The sequence below is a fragment of the Psittacula echo genome (assembly GCF_963264785.1).
Source record: "Psittacula echo genome assembly, chromosome: 13".
NCBI lineage: Eukaryota > Metazoa > Chordata > Aves > Psittaciformes > Psittacidae > Psittacula > Psittacula echo.
This window is the reverse complement of record NC_137749.1, coordinates 11,422,992-11,440,579: the sequence shown is the minus strand read 5'-3', so window position 1 is coordinate 11,440,579 and position 17,588 is coordinate 11,422,992. Positions and strand designations below refer to the sequence as shown.

At 43.2% G+C, this 17,588-nt stretch overlaps 1 protein-coding gene across 2 annotated transcripts in view; it reads right to left on the bottom strand.

Annotated features, from left to right (window-relative positions):
• CIT (citron rho-interacting serine/threonine kinase) overlaps positions 1-2,416 on the bottom strand; it is a gene marked incomplete at both ends in the record, with an annotated part of 71,666 nt that extends 69,250 nt beyond the window's left edge. For both annotated transcript variants that reach the window (XM_080628775.1, XM_080628776.1), the window contains 2 exons: positions 1,222-1,363; positions 2,321-2,416. In XM_080628775.1, coding sequence (XP_080484901.1) covers positions 1,222-1,363; positions 2,321-2,416 — 238 coding nt within the window. The remainder of the gene's footprint in view (positions 1-1,221; positions 1,364-2,320) is intronic.
• Positions 2,417-17,588: the final 15,172 nt, after the last annotated feature.

The window sequence follows — 17,588 nt, the reverse complement described above, 5'->3', positions numbered from 1 at the left end:
AAAAAAAAACCCACAAAAACAAAACCGACAACTCTTAGTTCCAGACTCTCAAGAAATGTGAAATCATTCCAAAATGTGCATCTTAGAAAAAAAACCAAAACCATAACAGTTTGTATAAGAACTAGAAAAAGACTGCATTAATGCATAGTTAAGACTGAAATATGGCTCATACAAAAGAACCAGGAAATGTTAAGAGAGTTCCCATAGCAACCATAATTCTGCCCCATTCATAACATTATAGGCTCATAGCCTCTTTTGTTTCTAATTTCTTTCCAACCCTCCTTTACCAATACAAAGTCTAATCTCTAAATAGGAGGGCTTCACCCAGCAGAGTTCTCCGAGTCAAGTGGCAGGGTTTCCTCCTCTGCCTGTGGGAGGCACTAGTCTATTTTCTAACAAATAACCGGAGACATTTCTTTCAGCTACTCAGTTCAAGTTTTCCATGGACTAGTTTCAAACGGCACTGTGATAACCAACTGCTCAAAGGAGATTGCTCTAAAAATTCTTCAGACTAGCTGAAAATTACTCTCTGCTAATAATATCTAGAAACTATTGGATGGAACTATCATAAAGGGCATGAGAAGTTACTTGAAACCAAACAGTTTATTTTAATAGAAAAAATGACGAATTTTTCTCTTTTCCCCAGAAAGAGTCTGAGCACATTATCAGTAGAATATTTACTCCATCGGAATTGTACCTCTGAAGCACTATTTACAGTACTGCTTCAGATTTGCAGAATCACTACTTACAAGTTACACACACAAAATTCGGTTAACACATGGAATCCAAAGACTACGACAAGCTGAAAGAGCCAATAATTACCATGTTCCTTTCTAGAACTTTTTTTCCTCATACCTGTAGTGACTGTCCTGCTCTCAACTCCTGACATCTCTCTATTGTGTGTACTTGGAGCTCTGCTGTATGTAATAGACACTTTCAAAGAAAGTACCCCTTAACCCTAGTATATAGCACAGACTAAGAAGGACACATATTCGAGTAACCACACTTTAAAAGCCACTTTGCATTTGACCTTTTTGGACCTGATCAAAGCTTCACTGAGATTGCCAAGATCCCCTTCACATATTGAGTCTGCCCACAAAAAGTCAGATGCTCCAAGACCTGGGTTACAATCATTAATGACGCAAAGCAACTAAAGCATGATTTAAACATTAAGAATTATCTTTTAAAATGGCACCTGACGATTAGTCTAAACAAACTTACACTTTTTGACAAAGTTGCCAATGTGTTTAATTTTCATTAAAGCAGGGTTTCTGCATTCTTCAAAAAGGACGAATAAGGAATCAAGGATGCCTTCCCGGGAGAGAGGAGACATCTGCTGTTGAGTTACAAAGAGTGGCTTCCCCTGGAAAAAAAAAAAGCAAGCAACAGCAGATGGAGTCTCAGACAACAATGAAAAGCCTCAAATCAATAACATATGTATAGAGCTGGTTATATATTATTCATTTAAAAATCACTACTTCAGAAATCAGACAAACAATGCAGAAGTGTGAGGTAAATATATCAACTCACAAAATCTGTCTGTAAGAGCTGCTACAGGTATTTCACCTGTATGCAAACCAATCCTTTTAAGATTATTAAAGTTCAAATCACAGCTTTCTAGAAACTATCTACACCCTACTGATGGCTCTGATCCCCCTGGCTTCTTCCTTGACATTGTACCATGTGGGTTTTTCTCATGGCATAAATAGTTTAAGCAGTCAGTATCAATATTAGCTCTAGAAGGAAAAGCTGCTGATCAAATCCTCCAGTGATCAAATAGCAGCTGGCTACGTAAATCTATCTCAGGCCAAAACCCTCAGCTACATCACCCATGAAAAACTGCAGATTACAGGATACAGAATGCAACATTCCATCATCATGCGGGGAAATCCACTTCAGGCTATAATAATACAGATCCCTGGCGGTGCTCAAGGCCAGGTTGGACAGAGCTTTGGGTGACATGGTTTAGTGTGAGGTGTTCCCACCCTTGGCAGAAGGGTTGGAACTGGATGATTTTAAGGTCCTTTCCAACCCTAACTATTCTATGATTCTATGTATATAAACTGTCCATCAAACTTTGTGCAAAGTAGATGCGCACTTTGAACTCCAACTAGTTATCCCTTTCTTTTACCCCTTCCTTCAAAGAACCACGCACTGTTATCAAACTGTTATCAGATGTTAAGAAGCTGAAGCAGCAGATGGGGAGAGCAGAGGAGAGAGAAAATTGTGCAGTTTCCATGATAAATACAAGCAAAACTGTGTTTTGATACACTGGACACAGACACTGATCCCAGCTAATCCCAGGCCAGGCACTCTTTACCTGGAAGAGCAGATTTAGCCGAGAAATTCGGCTGGTGATGGGCTCCATCGGTCCGGCCTCTGCCGGATTTCGGGCACCGCACTTAAACTTCAACATCTCTACAGGTTACCATGTGTAAAAGATCGCCTGAAAACAGAACGGGGACGTTCAAGCAGAGGTACTTGAATAGCTAACTTGAGATAAAACAAGGCGATAAGAGGCTGTAACACGAACAACGTTTTTATTTCCTCAGAAACAACATTTATGAGAACTACGGAGTTTGAACGCAGTCACAGTGTCACCGCAAGCTGTGTGTTGGGAACGACGGGAGAACGAACGCTGACAGCGCGGAGCCCCCCGACGGAGGCGGCGGCGGCGATTCCCTCAGCCCCGGCCCGCATCCTTCAGCCGCGCTCCCCTCAGCCCCGCGCTCCCCTCAGCCCCTTTCCCCCTCAGCCCCGCGCTCCCCTCAGCCCCGCTCCCCCTCAGCCCCTTTCCCCCTCAGCCCCGCGCTCCCCTCAGCCCCGCTCCCCCTCAGCCCCGCGCTCCCCTCAGCCCCGCTCCCCCTCAGCCCCGCGCTCCCCTCAGCCCCGCTCCCCCTTAGCCCCGCGCTCCCCTCAGCCCCGCTCCCCCTCAGCCCCGCGCTCCCCTCAGCCCCGCGCTCCCCTCAGCCCCGCTCCCCCTCAGCCCCGCGCTCCCCTCAGCCCCGCTCCCCCTCAGCCCCGCGCTCCCCTCAGCCCCGCTCCCCCTTAGCCCCGCGCTCCCCTCAGCCCCGCTCCCCCTCAGCCCCGCGCTCCCCTCAGCCCCGCTCCCCCTTAGCCCCGCGCTCCCCTCAGCCCCGCTCCCCCTCAGCCCCGCTCCCCCTCAGCCCCGCGCTCCCCTCAGCCCCGCTCCCCCTTAGCCCCGCGCTCCCCTCAGCCCCGCTCCCCCTCAGCCCCGCGCTCCCCTCAGCCCCGCTCCCCCTCAGCCCCCCGCTCCCCCTCAGCCCCCCGCTCCCCCTCAGCCCCCCGCTCCCCCTCAGCCCCCCCGCTCCCCCTCAGCCCCCCCGCTCCCCCTCAGCCCCCCCGCTCCCCAGCACTCCCTCACCTCCGCCCCGCTTTACCGCCAGCCAGGTTTGAACGGAGCCAGGGGCGTGCCCCGGCAATCATCACTTCCGATGACGCGCGCCTGCCTCAGCCAATCGCCAGGCCGGCGTGGCCGGAAGCGCAGTGGTCAGGAGGGGCAGCGTCCCTATAGGAGCTGTTGAGGCCTTTGGGGACAGGGGTGGCGCGGGCCGGGCCGTTAACGGTTGTAACAGCCTGCCTACCGTGGGGAGCGGGACGGGACATGGCCGGGGTATCCCCCCTCCGCACCGGGGCTGCGGGGAGCCCGCGAAGGGCGGCCCCTGCTCGGTCGGGGCAGGTGGCGGCTGCCGGGTGATGCCGCCGCTGCCATAAAGTGTTTGGCGCTTGGCCTGCGGGTTAGCGCTGCTTCTGTTCAATCCTTACTCCTTTGGCAAAGGTTAAAACACAGAAATGACTCATTCTTAATGGCTCTGGCTGGAGCTGGTTCAGCCGTAGACTACACGTCATAGCTGGCAGCAGCCAAGGGGCTGGCAGAAGGGAAATAAGTTTACAGAAACCTTAAGCTTTTTTTCTCCAATACCTTTGACCTTTATGTCCTTTTGTGCGTGTGTGATACATGCCGCCGTGTTATTCATACTCAGGGTAATTGGCTTTCAAGGGGAGCAGCGGAGAAACGCTCCAGCTCGGCATCCCCTCCACAGTGCCTACGTGCCATCCATCAGAATGTGCCGTGGAATGCAGCATGACCTTGCTGAGCGGCGGATCCGTGCAGGGATGTCAGTGGGGAGCAGCGGCAGAAAACATGGATGCTGTCTGCAAACAGCACAGCTCTGCAAAACGCGAGGTGCTATTCGCGGGTACAGATCAGTGTTCCACAGCATCCTGGCAGGATGTAAACCTGGTAACAGGAGCTAGGCGGTGGGGTTCCTTAAAAATGATCAGGTTGCTGTGTAGTAACATAAACCACGATGTTTTGCTATCCAGCAATCAGTTTAATTACACTAAGGCTGGCTTGGCATCTCGCTGATAAAGTAATGCACTGATGGATTTGTTGTATTATGGCTTTATACAAATCATTTTACAGACCTGTGCTTCCTCCCACCTCTTCCAGTCTACCCCTGGAACACTGACAGATTTTTGGTGTATTTCTTGTCTCAAACTTCCGTATCTGTGTTCATTTCAAGTTATTAAACCTGAAAGACTTTTTTAAATCTAATTTATTGTCCACTGTCTGCACTGCCAGTTTGCTTTTTGGATTTCACTCAGGTCACTGTCGTTGCCCATGTCTCATCCCCAACTGCATTGCACAAGAGAGATCAGCTCTATAAAAGAAGGGCAAGAAAGAGCTTCCTTTTCATAGACTGATCAGCTTTCAGGCTAGTGCATTTTAGTACAATACCACATCCTGCCTTGGTATTGAGAACCCTGCCGTGTCTAAGGGTATTCTGTCCTAGATTTTGGAGAAGTCTCATTGTCTGCCACCCAAACAAGGAAAACTTCACCATCATAATAATAGAACAGTTTGGGTTTGGAGGAGTCTCAAAGATCATCTCATTCCACCACCACTGTCACAGGACAGGGACACCTTCCACTTGCTCCAAGTCCCGCTTTAGGCTTCTCTGCCTTTCCCCTTCTCCCCTGCAAATGTCATTAGGCCCCTCTTTTTTCTTAATTGCCAAAATCCCTATTCTGTGTCCACAATGTTTATGATGCCACCTGGGAAATTGCCACATCTGAAGGTTAGATTGAGAAAATGGGGGAAGAGGAAGAGCTGGGTTCTCTTTCTGACAGCTCATTCCCATATTGTTCCCATTACACTTTCCCTTCACACTTTCCCTTCAACAACTTCAACACTTTCCCTTCAACAACATCAGCAACTAGTGCTGGGCTCCCCCAGTATCCCAAATGTGACCAGCCAGGTGAGCTGCAAAGCCTGCCTCAGGTGGGGAACTGGCCTCTCAACTGCCCAGTGGGTCCAATGGTAGTTTGAGTTCAGGTGCTACAATTTGCATGTTTTATCACTTATTTTTTAATAAATAAAATTTCTTTGCATACTGTTGAGTGCTTGCAGGCAAGGAAGCTGACTGTTAAAAGCATGGTGTGGGACAGATACAATTTTCCTCATAATTTAGGTGAGGGCTCACATTAGATTAGTTCTGTTTAAGAAGGCCCTTAAATACATACTTTGCTAGAAGCAGCCATGTGGTAGAAGACCACTTACTGGTTTTAATTCTTTGTGTAAGAGACTCCCATAAACAAGAATGTCTACCAGCAAAATTAAATAGTAGCATAAAAATACAGCTGCACCAGAACTGTTGTCAGACATTAAAAAGCTGAAGTGGCAGATGGAGGGAGCAGAGGAGAATGGGAAAAGCTGTGCAGTTTCCATGCTAAAACCCATTTGTGATGTCTCAGGTAATAAATAAATAAATACCTTTTCAGAAGAACATGTATTTTGTTTTCCTTTAAATTGCTGCTCTGAAGTCTTCAGCGTGAAAGCGATGATTCCTTCATACTTGTCATCTTCTTTTTCACGAGCATTCATAGCACACTAGTCCTTTGTCTTTGTAACGGTCAGATTACGTATTACTCTTTCATCATGACAGCTACTCCTGTGGATAAACCCACTTAAACTGAGGGATCAGCAGAGACCTGCAATTGTACAAAACAAGGGCTTATTCCCTGCTATTAAATTAATAGGTCATTCAAAAGCATAACAGAATAAATAGCTCTAAGATTTTCCCTGAACAGGTCCCAGTACGGTGCTCAACATGTTTTGACATCTTACCATGCACTGAATTGGTTACCATCTGTGTGGCATTTTTATTGTAAGAGTAGGGGTTTCCCTTTATTTCCTTCTCCAAAATTCCCCTCCCTCATGCTGCTGGATAGTGCACCAAGGTGACTGTGTTCCAAAGATTGCTTCTCACTGTAACGTCCTTGCTCACGGTCTATAGACACCAAGTTAATAGAAAAGGAAGATCAGGTATGCAGGTATGCCAGCTTTTTGCCAAGAAGCCAGCAACTTGGATTCTCATCCAAAATAACACTGCCATATTTTAATGGGCAGAAAGATGCCAGATCCCCCTTAACACCTTCTGGCTGTGCACTCGTGTATTTACAGCAGCATCACTCTTCAATATCTTCATGTTTGGAGCAGCAAGACGCTCGTGACTGCTCCCAGGATGCTCGCTTCCCAAGATTTACATATGGCTAGAAGGTGATTAAAAGGGCTTGTGCTATCACAAATCTAAGAGCTAAGCATAAGCAGAATTTTCCTACATGGAAATCTCTTCAGCTCCATTTTTTCCAAATGTTAATGTTGATTATTCATGTACACTGGTAGCAGTCAGCAACCTAGGGTTCCATAGGATGTGGACCCCAGAAATAAATTCTTGGTTTCAGTGATTCTTTTGTTGAATGTTACAGATGGCCGTTACCATAGTGATCTATATGCCCATGAAAACAAAATATTAATGACCCTTTATCAGCTATATCCCTGTCTCTAACTCACCAGTATTTAACAACTCTTGTGATAAACCAAGCTCCTGCACCGGATGATCGTTAAGGTCCCTCCAACTCAAACCATTCTGTGATTCTATGGTTCTTCTCCCTAGCCTTAACTCTGGTTACAGCTGGTTACCACTGTATCAAAATTCAAGGGTTGAACTTGGGTGACTTGAATGCTACCATAAACTCTTGCCAGTAGTAGCTCTCGCCATCACTTAACGGGACCTAAATAATCCTTAGATCCTAGGCACACTTTTCCTACTTTCCTTTTCCAAATTATCCCAAAATACCCAATTTAGATATAATAGTCATGCACACTACAGGGGGTAGAAACATTTGCACAATACATCTTCAGGAATAACAGTTCTGGATGAGGGAGAAAGGCGTGAAGGCAAAGAGAAACAATTGCTAGGAAAAGAATGATGTGGTCTTTGAGCAGTATTTTTGATTTCCTCCTCAGAATTTCTGGAAGAAGACCACTCTGCAATCATTCTCCTAGAATAAGCACAAAGGAAATGAAACTTTAAAAGACCTAAATGGCTGTTAGGTGTTTCTCCCATTGACTTCCACTAGAAGTTAGGTACAAAGCTACCTCTGATAATGTTCTTTAAGGTTATTTGGATTGAAATATTAAAGGCCTTTTTCATTTGTATTAGCAACCTAATAACAATATTATAGAAGTGCTAATGTTCACTGGGGTTTTTATACATTGCTTTATATTTACAGAGGTAAAATCCATTAAAATAGTGGCTTAAATCCACATGGTAGCCTCCACTGTAGATACGTGGCCATCATCTCTCATTTAAAAAACACAGACATGCGATGCTCTTCAGACCTCATCCCAGTTCGAGGATTCCTCATTCCAGCACACGCTGGTCAGTGCCTACCCAGGTTTTGCTACCAAACTCTCCTAACATACATCCAGATGTTGAATTTCTTCATCAGCCAAAACACAATTGCACTGAATTTCTAAAGTGACCAAAATGAAATGGGAATTGAATTGGGTCATAACATTTATCCTAAAACAAATACCTCATGACTTGCTGGAGAAATAATTGATTAACTTTCAGATGCAGTGAAAAGCAATTGTTCTTTTACATATCTCAGCTTCAGGCTTCCTTTGTGCTATTGCAGGAACACCCCTGATTCCACAAAAATTGTTTTAGAGAAAGCAATTTATTAAACCTCACAATCTGTCAAGACACATCAATATTGATGTGTTCACATTAACGTCTCCTGCAGCAGCTGAAAACTGAATTTGTCATGGAATTGGTAATGGGAATTAGTGTTGCAGAGCAACAAGTGAGAGGGGCTTAATGAAAGCAAAACTGACAAAGTTTGACTGAGCAACTGTAATAAATGTTTTGTTTTAAATGTAGCTAAAGAACTGTTCGGATGTTTTCATTGCCATGGAAAGGCAGGCAGTGATGAACTCTGTGTTAGAAGATAAAGCCTAGACTGGGACAAGGGCAGTTTAGCATCTGGAAATCGCATGGAACAAAATACTCAACTATTCTGGAGGTCAGATATGGTAATCATGTAAGTGACAGCTTTATCAAATTATAGGTTACCAAGATTTCAAAACAAATATGGATTGAGACACCTTTATAGTGAAGATACCAAATTCTTTTGAGAGAACAATTCAAACACATTACTAGAATTTAATCTTATTTTGGTTCTAGGGTGAATGAATTCTGGATGCTCACAGGAGGACTTTCTGCCTTGCCTTAGATCAACAAATCCACAGGAAAGACAGCCTTTAGTTTACTACAACAATGATTTGCTTGCTTATGTGATGCTCATAAGTGCTTCATTGCCATGTGTTGGAATTCCATTTAGAAACCTGGCATTCCCCAGCCTCCTGTGCGCTGAAGAGCATTGTGTATCTTGATTTGTGTGAAAGAATCTCTGACTCAATCCAGTCCATGTGCTATATTTGGAAACTGGAAGTCTGACCATCGTCAAGGGAAAGTGCCCAAAAAGATTCATTCTGTTTTAATATAAGTAGTAGGCTCTTTGTTGATCTCTGATATCAGCCAGAAACTGGGATGTGCCAGACACATCTCCTGTGCAGATGAGTGGCACAGCCATTTCTACCCATAAAGCTCTTTTTTTTACCCATAAAGCTCTTTTTAAGCTTTTATTACCCATAAAGCTCTACCCTTCCAGAAAGGTGTAAGAATCTGATTTAAGAGTTAGCAAGATGGTGTTGAAAGAAAGATACTTGTATGTCACTAATACTGTTGTGATTTAGGGGAGAACAGGTCTAGTTTTGTGGAATAAGTAAGGTGAGATGAGAAATGGCAGGCAGCCACATGGGGAGGGAAGCATCACTAAATCACTTTTCCACTGGAGTGGAAAACATCCCCCTTTTTGAAACAGGAATGTTTGTTCGTTTGGTTTTGGGTTTAGTGTGTTGGGGTTTTTTGAACAGGTCAGTTCAAAACCAGTTGCAAACTCCAGTTCAGTTGGGAAGAGCCTGCTCATACCAAATCCACACACTGAGGCAATTGCCCCTGTTGCTGCTGTAGAAGTCATTGGGAAATAGAAGGTGCTTTCCTGCAGCCTGGTGTTGGCTGACAGATGTAGCTACAACATACTGCAGAGATCCAAGATTTGTTATCTACAAGCAAAATGAAACCACACGTTCTTGCACCCAGTTTAGTAAAACAAATACTGTCAGGAGGAAGCATCAAAAGTAAGTATTAAAATAGATTAAGATACAGAGGTAGACTTGACTTCCTCATGTAACTGAACTTGAAAGAAATTCTGTTGCCTTTTGAAGATTTATTCCAATAATTCCAGTAAACAGTAATCTGTGCACTGCAGCCGTAGAGTCACGGTGGCAAGAATGAATAGGGTAGAAAAGAACAATAGCAGCACTTTGTTCAGAGTATAAATAAAGGCATCAGATGAGGCGATGACAGCCTTGATGTAGAAGGACTCTCACAGGTAAGACTGAAAGAAATTTAGATGTGATTGCCTGTCTATTTTCTAATTTGGAATCACGATTTTGGTACTTTACAGATTTAAGATGTTCTTGCTCTGAGTGGGTGTGTTCATTCCTGTCTTGAAGAACTCAGCAATGACAGCCTACATGTTACTTTATTTAATTCTTCTAGAATTAGTTCTATACTCTTTGCTTGGAGGCCAAGAAATATTTTACAGTGACTATTGTGGGATCCTGATTTTTAAACAGCTTTGCCATGGTAAGAATTGTGATGAATAAGTGATTAAGAGGTAACACTGACAAACAGTGAAGTAACTTCATGTTCATATGGGAACTGAATGACAATTTCTGGCTGCTCTGGAGGTCCCTGCATGGTCAAATCACACTTTTTGGAGCACCGTTCACCACTCCTGATAGGGACTGGCCTGGCTCATATTGTTTCTTTACACTTTTAAATTTCCCTTGCCACCTGGAAAGAGAAGGCTACAAACCCAGTGTGTACTTCCTCAAACAAACACACACACACACAAAAGCAGGGTGGGAGGTTGGTGCAGTGACGCAATGTTCATGGTCTGCCAGTGAATTGCATTTAGCTATTTTTAGCCACAGGCTGGATACTAAAATACAAGTCTAGAAAGAGGAATGGAAACTCCATGCAAAAGAGAATAAACATTTCCTGCAAGAAAAGGGTTAAGGCTACCTTTCTTTTTCCTTTTTTCTCTCTATGTTTTTAAAGTACTGCAGATGGGCTTCAAGTTTGAAATAGCTTCTTAATAAAAGATGTTTTTATGCTATTTCAAATTCCTCTATAATTGAATGAATTACATAAGTACTGAAGGAGAGTATTTTCTCCTTTCTGCTCTTCCCAGCACTCCGCTATCCAGTTTTCTTCAGAGCAATGAGTCTTGTGCATTGATTCTCTGAAATTCTGAAATGGATCAGATGCAGCCTTCATTTAATTGTGCCAGTGGATGAAAATGGCTCACAGCAATTACTTTCTTGGAAACAAAGGTACAGGTGCAGCCCTGTTGGGGTATTACAATTCTTAAGCCTTTTAAACATGAAGCAGAAAGTAGTCAGCTTTTCATATCAAACAATTATTAGGAAAAGCCTAATAGCCAACCTCAAAATGACAAAAACCAAACCCACAACACTCTATGCTCAGTAGTTATTTGTTAACACCCTTTCTGAAGCAGAACACCAGGTACCACTTAAAATCCTCCAGAAGACAGCAGTAAAAACAGCAGAGGAGCTTGGGTTCTGCATCAGCTCAATCCATCATGAACACATATTAGGAAATAAAGATTTTTACATTTCAGAATACAGGATGCTGGAATTAAAGAGTATTTGCACAGGCACTGCATAGTTTGTTGCACTTCTCTCTATATTCTCCTGGGTTTCATTCTGATGCTTTTCAGTACCTCAGAAAGCATCAGAAGATGATATATCATCTAGTTCCTGTGACTAAGAACAGCCATTTTCCTCTTGAAAACAGTTCTTTAAATCCTACTCGCTTTCTGTTTTGCCAAGCCGGGATTCTTCAGTACTAAACTGCACAAGAGGCACAGACAGGCATTGCTGGCAGTGCTGTTCAGCAGCTGTGTAGAGTCTGCTAAAGGATGGCTATTCTAGAACCAGTCTTCCCACTTATATGTAGTCTCTTGGGGCAAAAATGCCATCTGGACATTCAAAAAGATCCAATAAACAGGCCGATACAAGGTATTTATAAAGGATGAAGGTGCAGGAACAGCCTGTCTCACCACCCTGTCATCAACCACCCAGCTGTGGTACGAGCAGAAGGACACACAACTCCCACAGCATGAATTGGGAGTACCAACACATCAGAATATGGCAACTGCTAAATAACATCTTCCTTTTCATCCCTGACAAGTCTTTTGGAAGGGGCTATTTCTGCCCAAGCTGCATATAAATTGTAGGCTGTTAGGAGATTGATGCTTTCTCTGTACAGTACTTCACACCAAAGCCACAAGACTGCAGGACTTGAATTGTAAAGCATGAAATAATCAATGAGCCTGGGCAGGTTGTGAGGCTCAGGGACAGATTTTCAGTGCTTATATGGCTGTATTTTAATTCAGGAAAAAATAGTTAATACCGCACTTGCATGCAAAAAGGAGTCATCTGCTTCTTATCTAATGTGTAATTCAATAATTCCTATAATTGATCTTCATTGACAGTTGATGCAAGCTTCCTCACCCACACTGCACATATTGTGCTTCCTGACAGAATTCCCAACATAGACTATGATATTTCAACAGAGGAAGCTTGTTAAATCAGGTCAAACAAAATAAAGAAGCCGAAGCTGCCACAAGTCCCTGCAGCTGTTTGTCTTTTCGCCCCTTTCTCCCCCCCAAAAAGAGTCCTAACTATTGGTATTTTTGTAATGGGCTAAAAATACAAAAACCACTTTTAGTAAATGTTGATAGGCTTCAGAATTAAAAAATATCTTTTTTTTTTCCCTAGATGCTAGGCTATTACTGTTGATGAGGCAAAACTGCCAGGCTTTACTGTTTCCACGTGGTTTGATTTTCCCTGCAAGTGCCATATGTATTCTAATGATCTGCTGAATGAAATGAATCCTAAATGGATTCCCAATTCATGAGACACTATTTCTTTGGAAGGCCAATGAAGGACATTTTCTGTCAGAGACAAAGCAACACAAAGCTGATGGAGACAATAATGGGTCTTCAGGTGTCTGAAAGTCTGGTATGTAATTTCAGAGAAACACAAACAATAGATGCATTTCCATTTACAATTATTGTAAATAAAGAGGAACATAATGGTTCTGTTTTATAAAGACAATCACTTGCCTAGCCAGCATGCTCCAACTATTTCAAATGACTCTTCTCCAAAGAACTGAGATACAGGAAGAGTTTAACAGACTAATGACCAATAGATACAATTAATAGCAGCAGAAAGCCAGACAAAGTTAAATAGAAGCATTCTAAAATACTAGACACAAAAGGCTGAAAGATCAGTTCCAGGGCACATGCTAGCACAGAGGAACCCCTGGTTTCACGTTCTATAAATACAAATAAACCCCCAGCTTTTTAAACAAAGCATTATTTGAAGCTCAGAGCAAGGCACTTTTTGAAACACATAGGTTCCTTTATTACAGATTGTCCTGGGTTCAGCAGTAGCAGTCATTTTTCTCCTTCTTAGTAGCTGGTGCAGTGCTGTGTTTTTGACTTTCAGCCTGGGAACAACACTGATAACACTGATGGTTTTAGTTGGTGCTCAGTAATGTTTACTCTGACCAAGGACTTTTCAGTCTCATGCTCTGCCAGTGAGGAGGGGCACGGGAAGCCAGGAGGAAGCAGAAACACCTGCCCCAAACTAACCAAAAGGGTATTCCATCCCACAGCACGTCATGCCCAGGACAGAAACTGAGGGGAGGTACCCGAAAGGCCCAGATCGCTGCTCAGGTCGGGCTGGGTATCAGTCGGTGGGTGGTGAGCAATTGCATTGTGCATCACTTGTGTTCATTGTTTTCTTTTCCTTTTCCCCTTTTAGTTTTATATTCTCTCCCTTTGTTATCTCCCTTATCATTATTACTGGTGGTAGCAGTAGTGAGTTTGTGTTATACCTTAGTTACTGGACTGCTCTTATCTCAACCAGTGGGATTTACACTCTTTCGATTCTCCTCCCCATCCCTTTGGGAGTGGGGGGAGAAAAGAGGAGGAGTGAGCGAGTGGCTGCGTGGTTCTGAGTTACCGTCCGGGCATAAAGCATGACACAGATTCTCTTTCCAATGGTAAGAACTAATTCTGCAACAGCTGAGGAAATGGTTCCCATAAATAAAATAGCCTCCTTCACCCACCAGCCTTTTCCCCCATCAGCTGGGGCAGACTCTCAGCCTAACCACCAACTGTGCTGCTGAACCATTTCCCAATTCCTGATGGCTACAGCACTTCAGAGGTTACTTATGCTACACTTTATGGATCTAGTAAGTCACCAGGAGAAAAAGGGAAGGAACCAAGGGTGGCACATGTGCAGACACAATAAAAATCACAGTAGCCTGCTCTTACCGTTCATGCCTACAGCAGGGTCCTAGGCAGGCTTCTGCACAGGAGAAGGATGTTGGTGTCCTCCAAAGAATAAGACAGTATTTCATGAGCTTTGCAGGTGTATCGTTTTGTGTGAAAGCATCTTCTTTTTCCAACAGAGTAACTTCTGAAACAATGAACAAACAAAAACACTTGAAGGGCAAGCCCCTGAATATTTCATTTTTTTTGTATATAGGTTACTCTTTTGGAGTTAAAAAATGGAGTAAAACTGACCCAGTGGATATCTTACCTGTCACTGACACTGAATAGCACAAAACTGACCCAGGGAATAGCCAGAATTACTAGCTCTGGGGCAGACTATGTGGCACAGGGAAGCCATATAGCCTCTTTCAGAAGGACACTCAATAATGCTTTAAAAGGTAGTTACTTCCCTCCCTTTTGGCCTTTGCTGAAATTTCTTCATTTAAACATACATTTGGTGAAGCAGTATTCATCTCTGGAGGCAATGTCTTTGAATCAAAACAGTGAGGGAAAATACAAACATGAATTAAGTTCTTGCCATAAAGCTGTATCTGACACTAAACTAAAAAACGATGATTAAAATAGGCAAAATTTATATTCATTTAAACGAAGATGTTCTTTTCATAGTAAAGTGTTTCTGAAAGAAACCAGATACCCAAGTACGTGGGGAGATGATGCAAGCTAGCCCACAGCACTGGAATAATGCATGCAAGAAGGCTTCCTGCCCAACAAGGTTGATTCCGTGTAGTTCAAACGATCTTGTCAGGCAAAGGTCTAGAAGCTTTATAAAACAACCTGATCTCCAAGAGAGAAGAGAATCACAGTCCAAAGCACAACAGGTATGAAAGGGCAATCAGCCAAAGCTCGCTCTGCTGGAGAGCCTGAACTGCTGTAGAGTTTTATCATAGTCTCTGCATCGAAGAGAGCAAAATATGCTCATGATCTCTGTATCCTTTTTGTGACAGCACATCAAAGTGTTCATCAATCCCAATGAATAACATTTGGCTTTATTGTTTGTCACCTCTCTCCTTTGTCATGTTTCAGGTCACACTGCTTTCACACACTTCATGGGAGACACTGACTGTGGACTCAGACCAAGGCTGCACTAAGTGTTCATAGATGTCATTCCCGACGGGACTGAGCTTGCCTAGTCTCTGCAGCACAGAATCTATAAAGCAAAATTTAAAATGAGAAACAAGAATAGAAGATAATTTATTAAGGTAATGTTCATATCCATATTTCACCCCCATATACATCATGTGTGGGTGAATATTAGATTTAAACAGTTAATGCTGAATATGTTAGTGATGACTATAGTCTATGCACTTCCTGAAATGTCTAGAAGTATGCAGAGAAATCGTATGGGAAAGGCAAAACAAAAAGAGAAAGGAAACTGTTAATCTTAAGGTTTATTTTCAGGTCATATATTGAATGACTTTGGCTTTTCCATAGAACACCCACACCCATGCAGCAGAGCAAAGCCTGTGATGAATGTGATACCCAGAGTATCACAACTTTCTCCATGGTTGTTTTTTTCCCATAATGTAGTTAGTTAATTAGATCTCCTCTAATCAATCACTGAGTTACTGCTTCAAAAGGCACTATGATATGATGAGAGCGCCTTGCAGCACTGAGACACTTTGATTTTTCTGTCCCAACACATTAACAGCTCATGTGAATTAGGTCCTCCAGTAGGAATAAAGAAACACTTTGTCTTTTTTAAATTACAAGCACAATTTCTCTCACAATTTAAAAACTGACCAGTAAAATTATTGTAATAGGGATTCATTCTCTCCCCTTCTCCTTTCTGGTATCTAAGACTAATCACTTTCATGCTTTCCATGTGTCATGCTTTGATCTCAAGCTCTTTGGAGCTGCAGGCTTCTCTCTCGCTCATGTTTTATTCAGCTCTTTCAATACCACTGCCATTACTCATCTGCGACTTAAGTTGTGTTACAGCATCTTCTTCCTTAGTCCTCAGGAGTCTGTCTCAAAAACCAAAGAAGTGTGGTCATTAGAGTAAGACACTAACAGGATCTCTTGTTTTCCTCTCATGACTTGGCTCTTCAAGATAAATTGAGATGTAAGGGCTAAGACTGTAGGTTGCAACTTCAGCATTGGACTCGTATGTGACCTGGCATTGGGAACTGTTGGCCAGTTACTGCCAACTTCTCTTCTCTAGTCTTCATGCCTCTGTGACAGGGGAACAGTGACCACAGGACAGTGTTACCCCAAGATGCACCTCATTGTAGTTCCTACAAGGATCTCTAGGCTCCTTGGAAAGGAGACACTACAGGAAGAAATGGTGTGCAGGTTTAGGAAAGTCTGGTTGTGCTGCCTTTCCAGAAGCAGATGACATCACATGTATAATATTAAAGGATCTTTGCATAGTGCTGTACAGAGTTCTTCTGCTAGCAGTAAAGCAGACAAAAATGTTTTCAAATGCTTCTGTTAGTAATACAAGTCCCCAAACAGGGAGAAAAGACGCATTAATCGTTTTGAGCAGTATAAATGATGGAAAATAATTTACTTTTTAATCCTAAAGAAAGGCATTTGCCAGAAGAAGGAGAGCTGAAGGACAGTATAGGAAGTTCTGCAATTGTCTTTCCAGCAGGTTAATGCAGCCTGCAGGTAATTAAAAAACAGAAACCAATACCCATGATTCAGCAGCCTGTCTTAGCTATTATTTGGCAATTCTTTTTCTCTTGAAAATTCTAATACATAAATATGAGCTTAAAATGGAAAGGACTCGTTACAAGTTTCATTTCATTGTGAATTGCCCTCATACAGCAATATGCAACCACATTTATAACAAAACCCCACCAAACAAATCTCTTTTACTGCCAGCTGAAGCTGATGGGCACTCTCGCATCACCAAGCATGCTGGTCTGAATGTGAATGTACTCCCTGCTACGTGGGCAGCAGACCCCAGGGAGATGAGACACCAATCTGGCAGCTCTCCATTCTGTGAAGCAGAAAGGTGCTGACAAACCGAAGGGGATTTAGAAACCAGAAACTTCAAGAAGAAGATGCAGGATTTTCATCGTTGTGGAGAGATTAAGCCCTGGGTATTTTTATAGCAAGGCTGATCACAACCCCCACATCAAACCCCACTACTCAGGGAAATAGTTTCTCATCTGGAAGCTCCCTTCCTAATGCTTGCAGTGTTCCCCATGGCCCAAGGCAGCAGAGGAAAGACAGATTTCCAGGTGCCCTCCAGAGCCAAAAGGAGGAGAGGCTCCTGCCCTGAACCACCATGCAGAGCCGCTTTTCCTGGGGCCCAGGCTGATGTCCCTGTGTGGTCCCTGTCCTATGGTATTCACAGATGCTTCACATTCCAAAAGCTATTTCAGGAGGAATGGGCATTTTCAATAAAAGCCACTTGGACTTCTCCAACTTAAATATTAAGAAGTTTTATTACTTCTTTCATTCCTTTTTTAATGTTGGCTTCTTTCTGAACACCCATTTCATCTGGTTTTCGTGAGCTAGTGTTTAGTAAATGCTATGAAGCAATTCCGTATCTGTTCACTATTAAGAAGCAATACCTGGCTTTGCCAGCTTGAACTGATATGGGCAAGGTGAAAAACAGGAATGTTTCCAAGTATGATCCTGTTACCAGAACACACACTGATAGACATCTCTCCCTGTCTGCCCCTGCCTGACTCTGCATCTGGATGCCAAAAAGATCAGGCCTTTAAGTTCAGGCTAAGGATGAATGT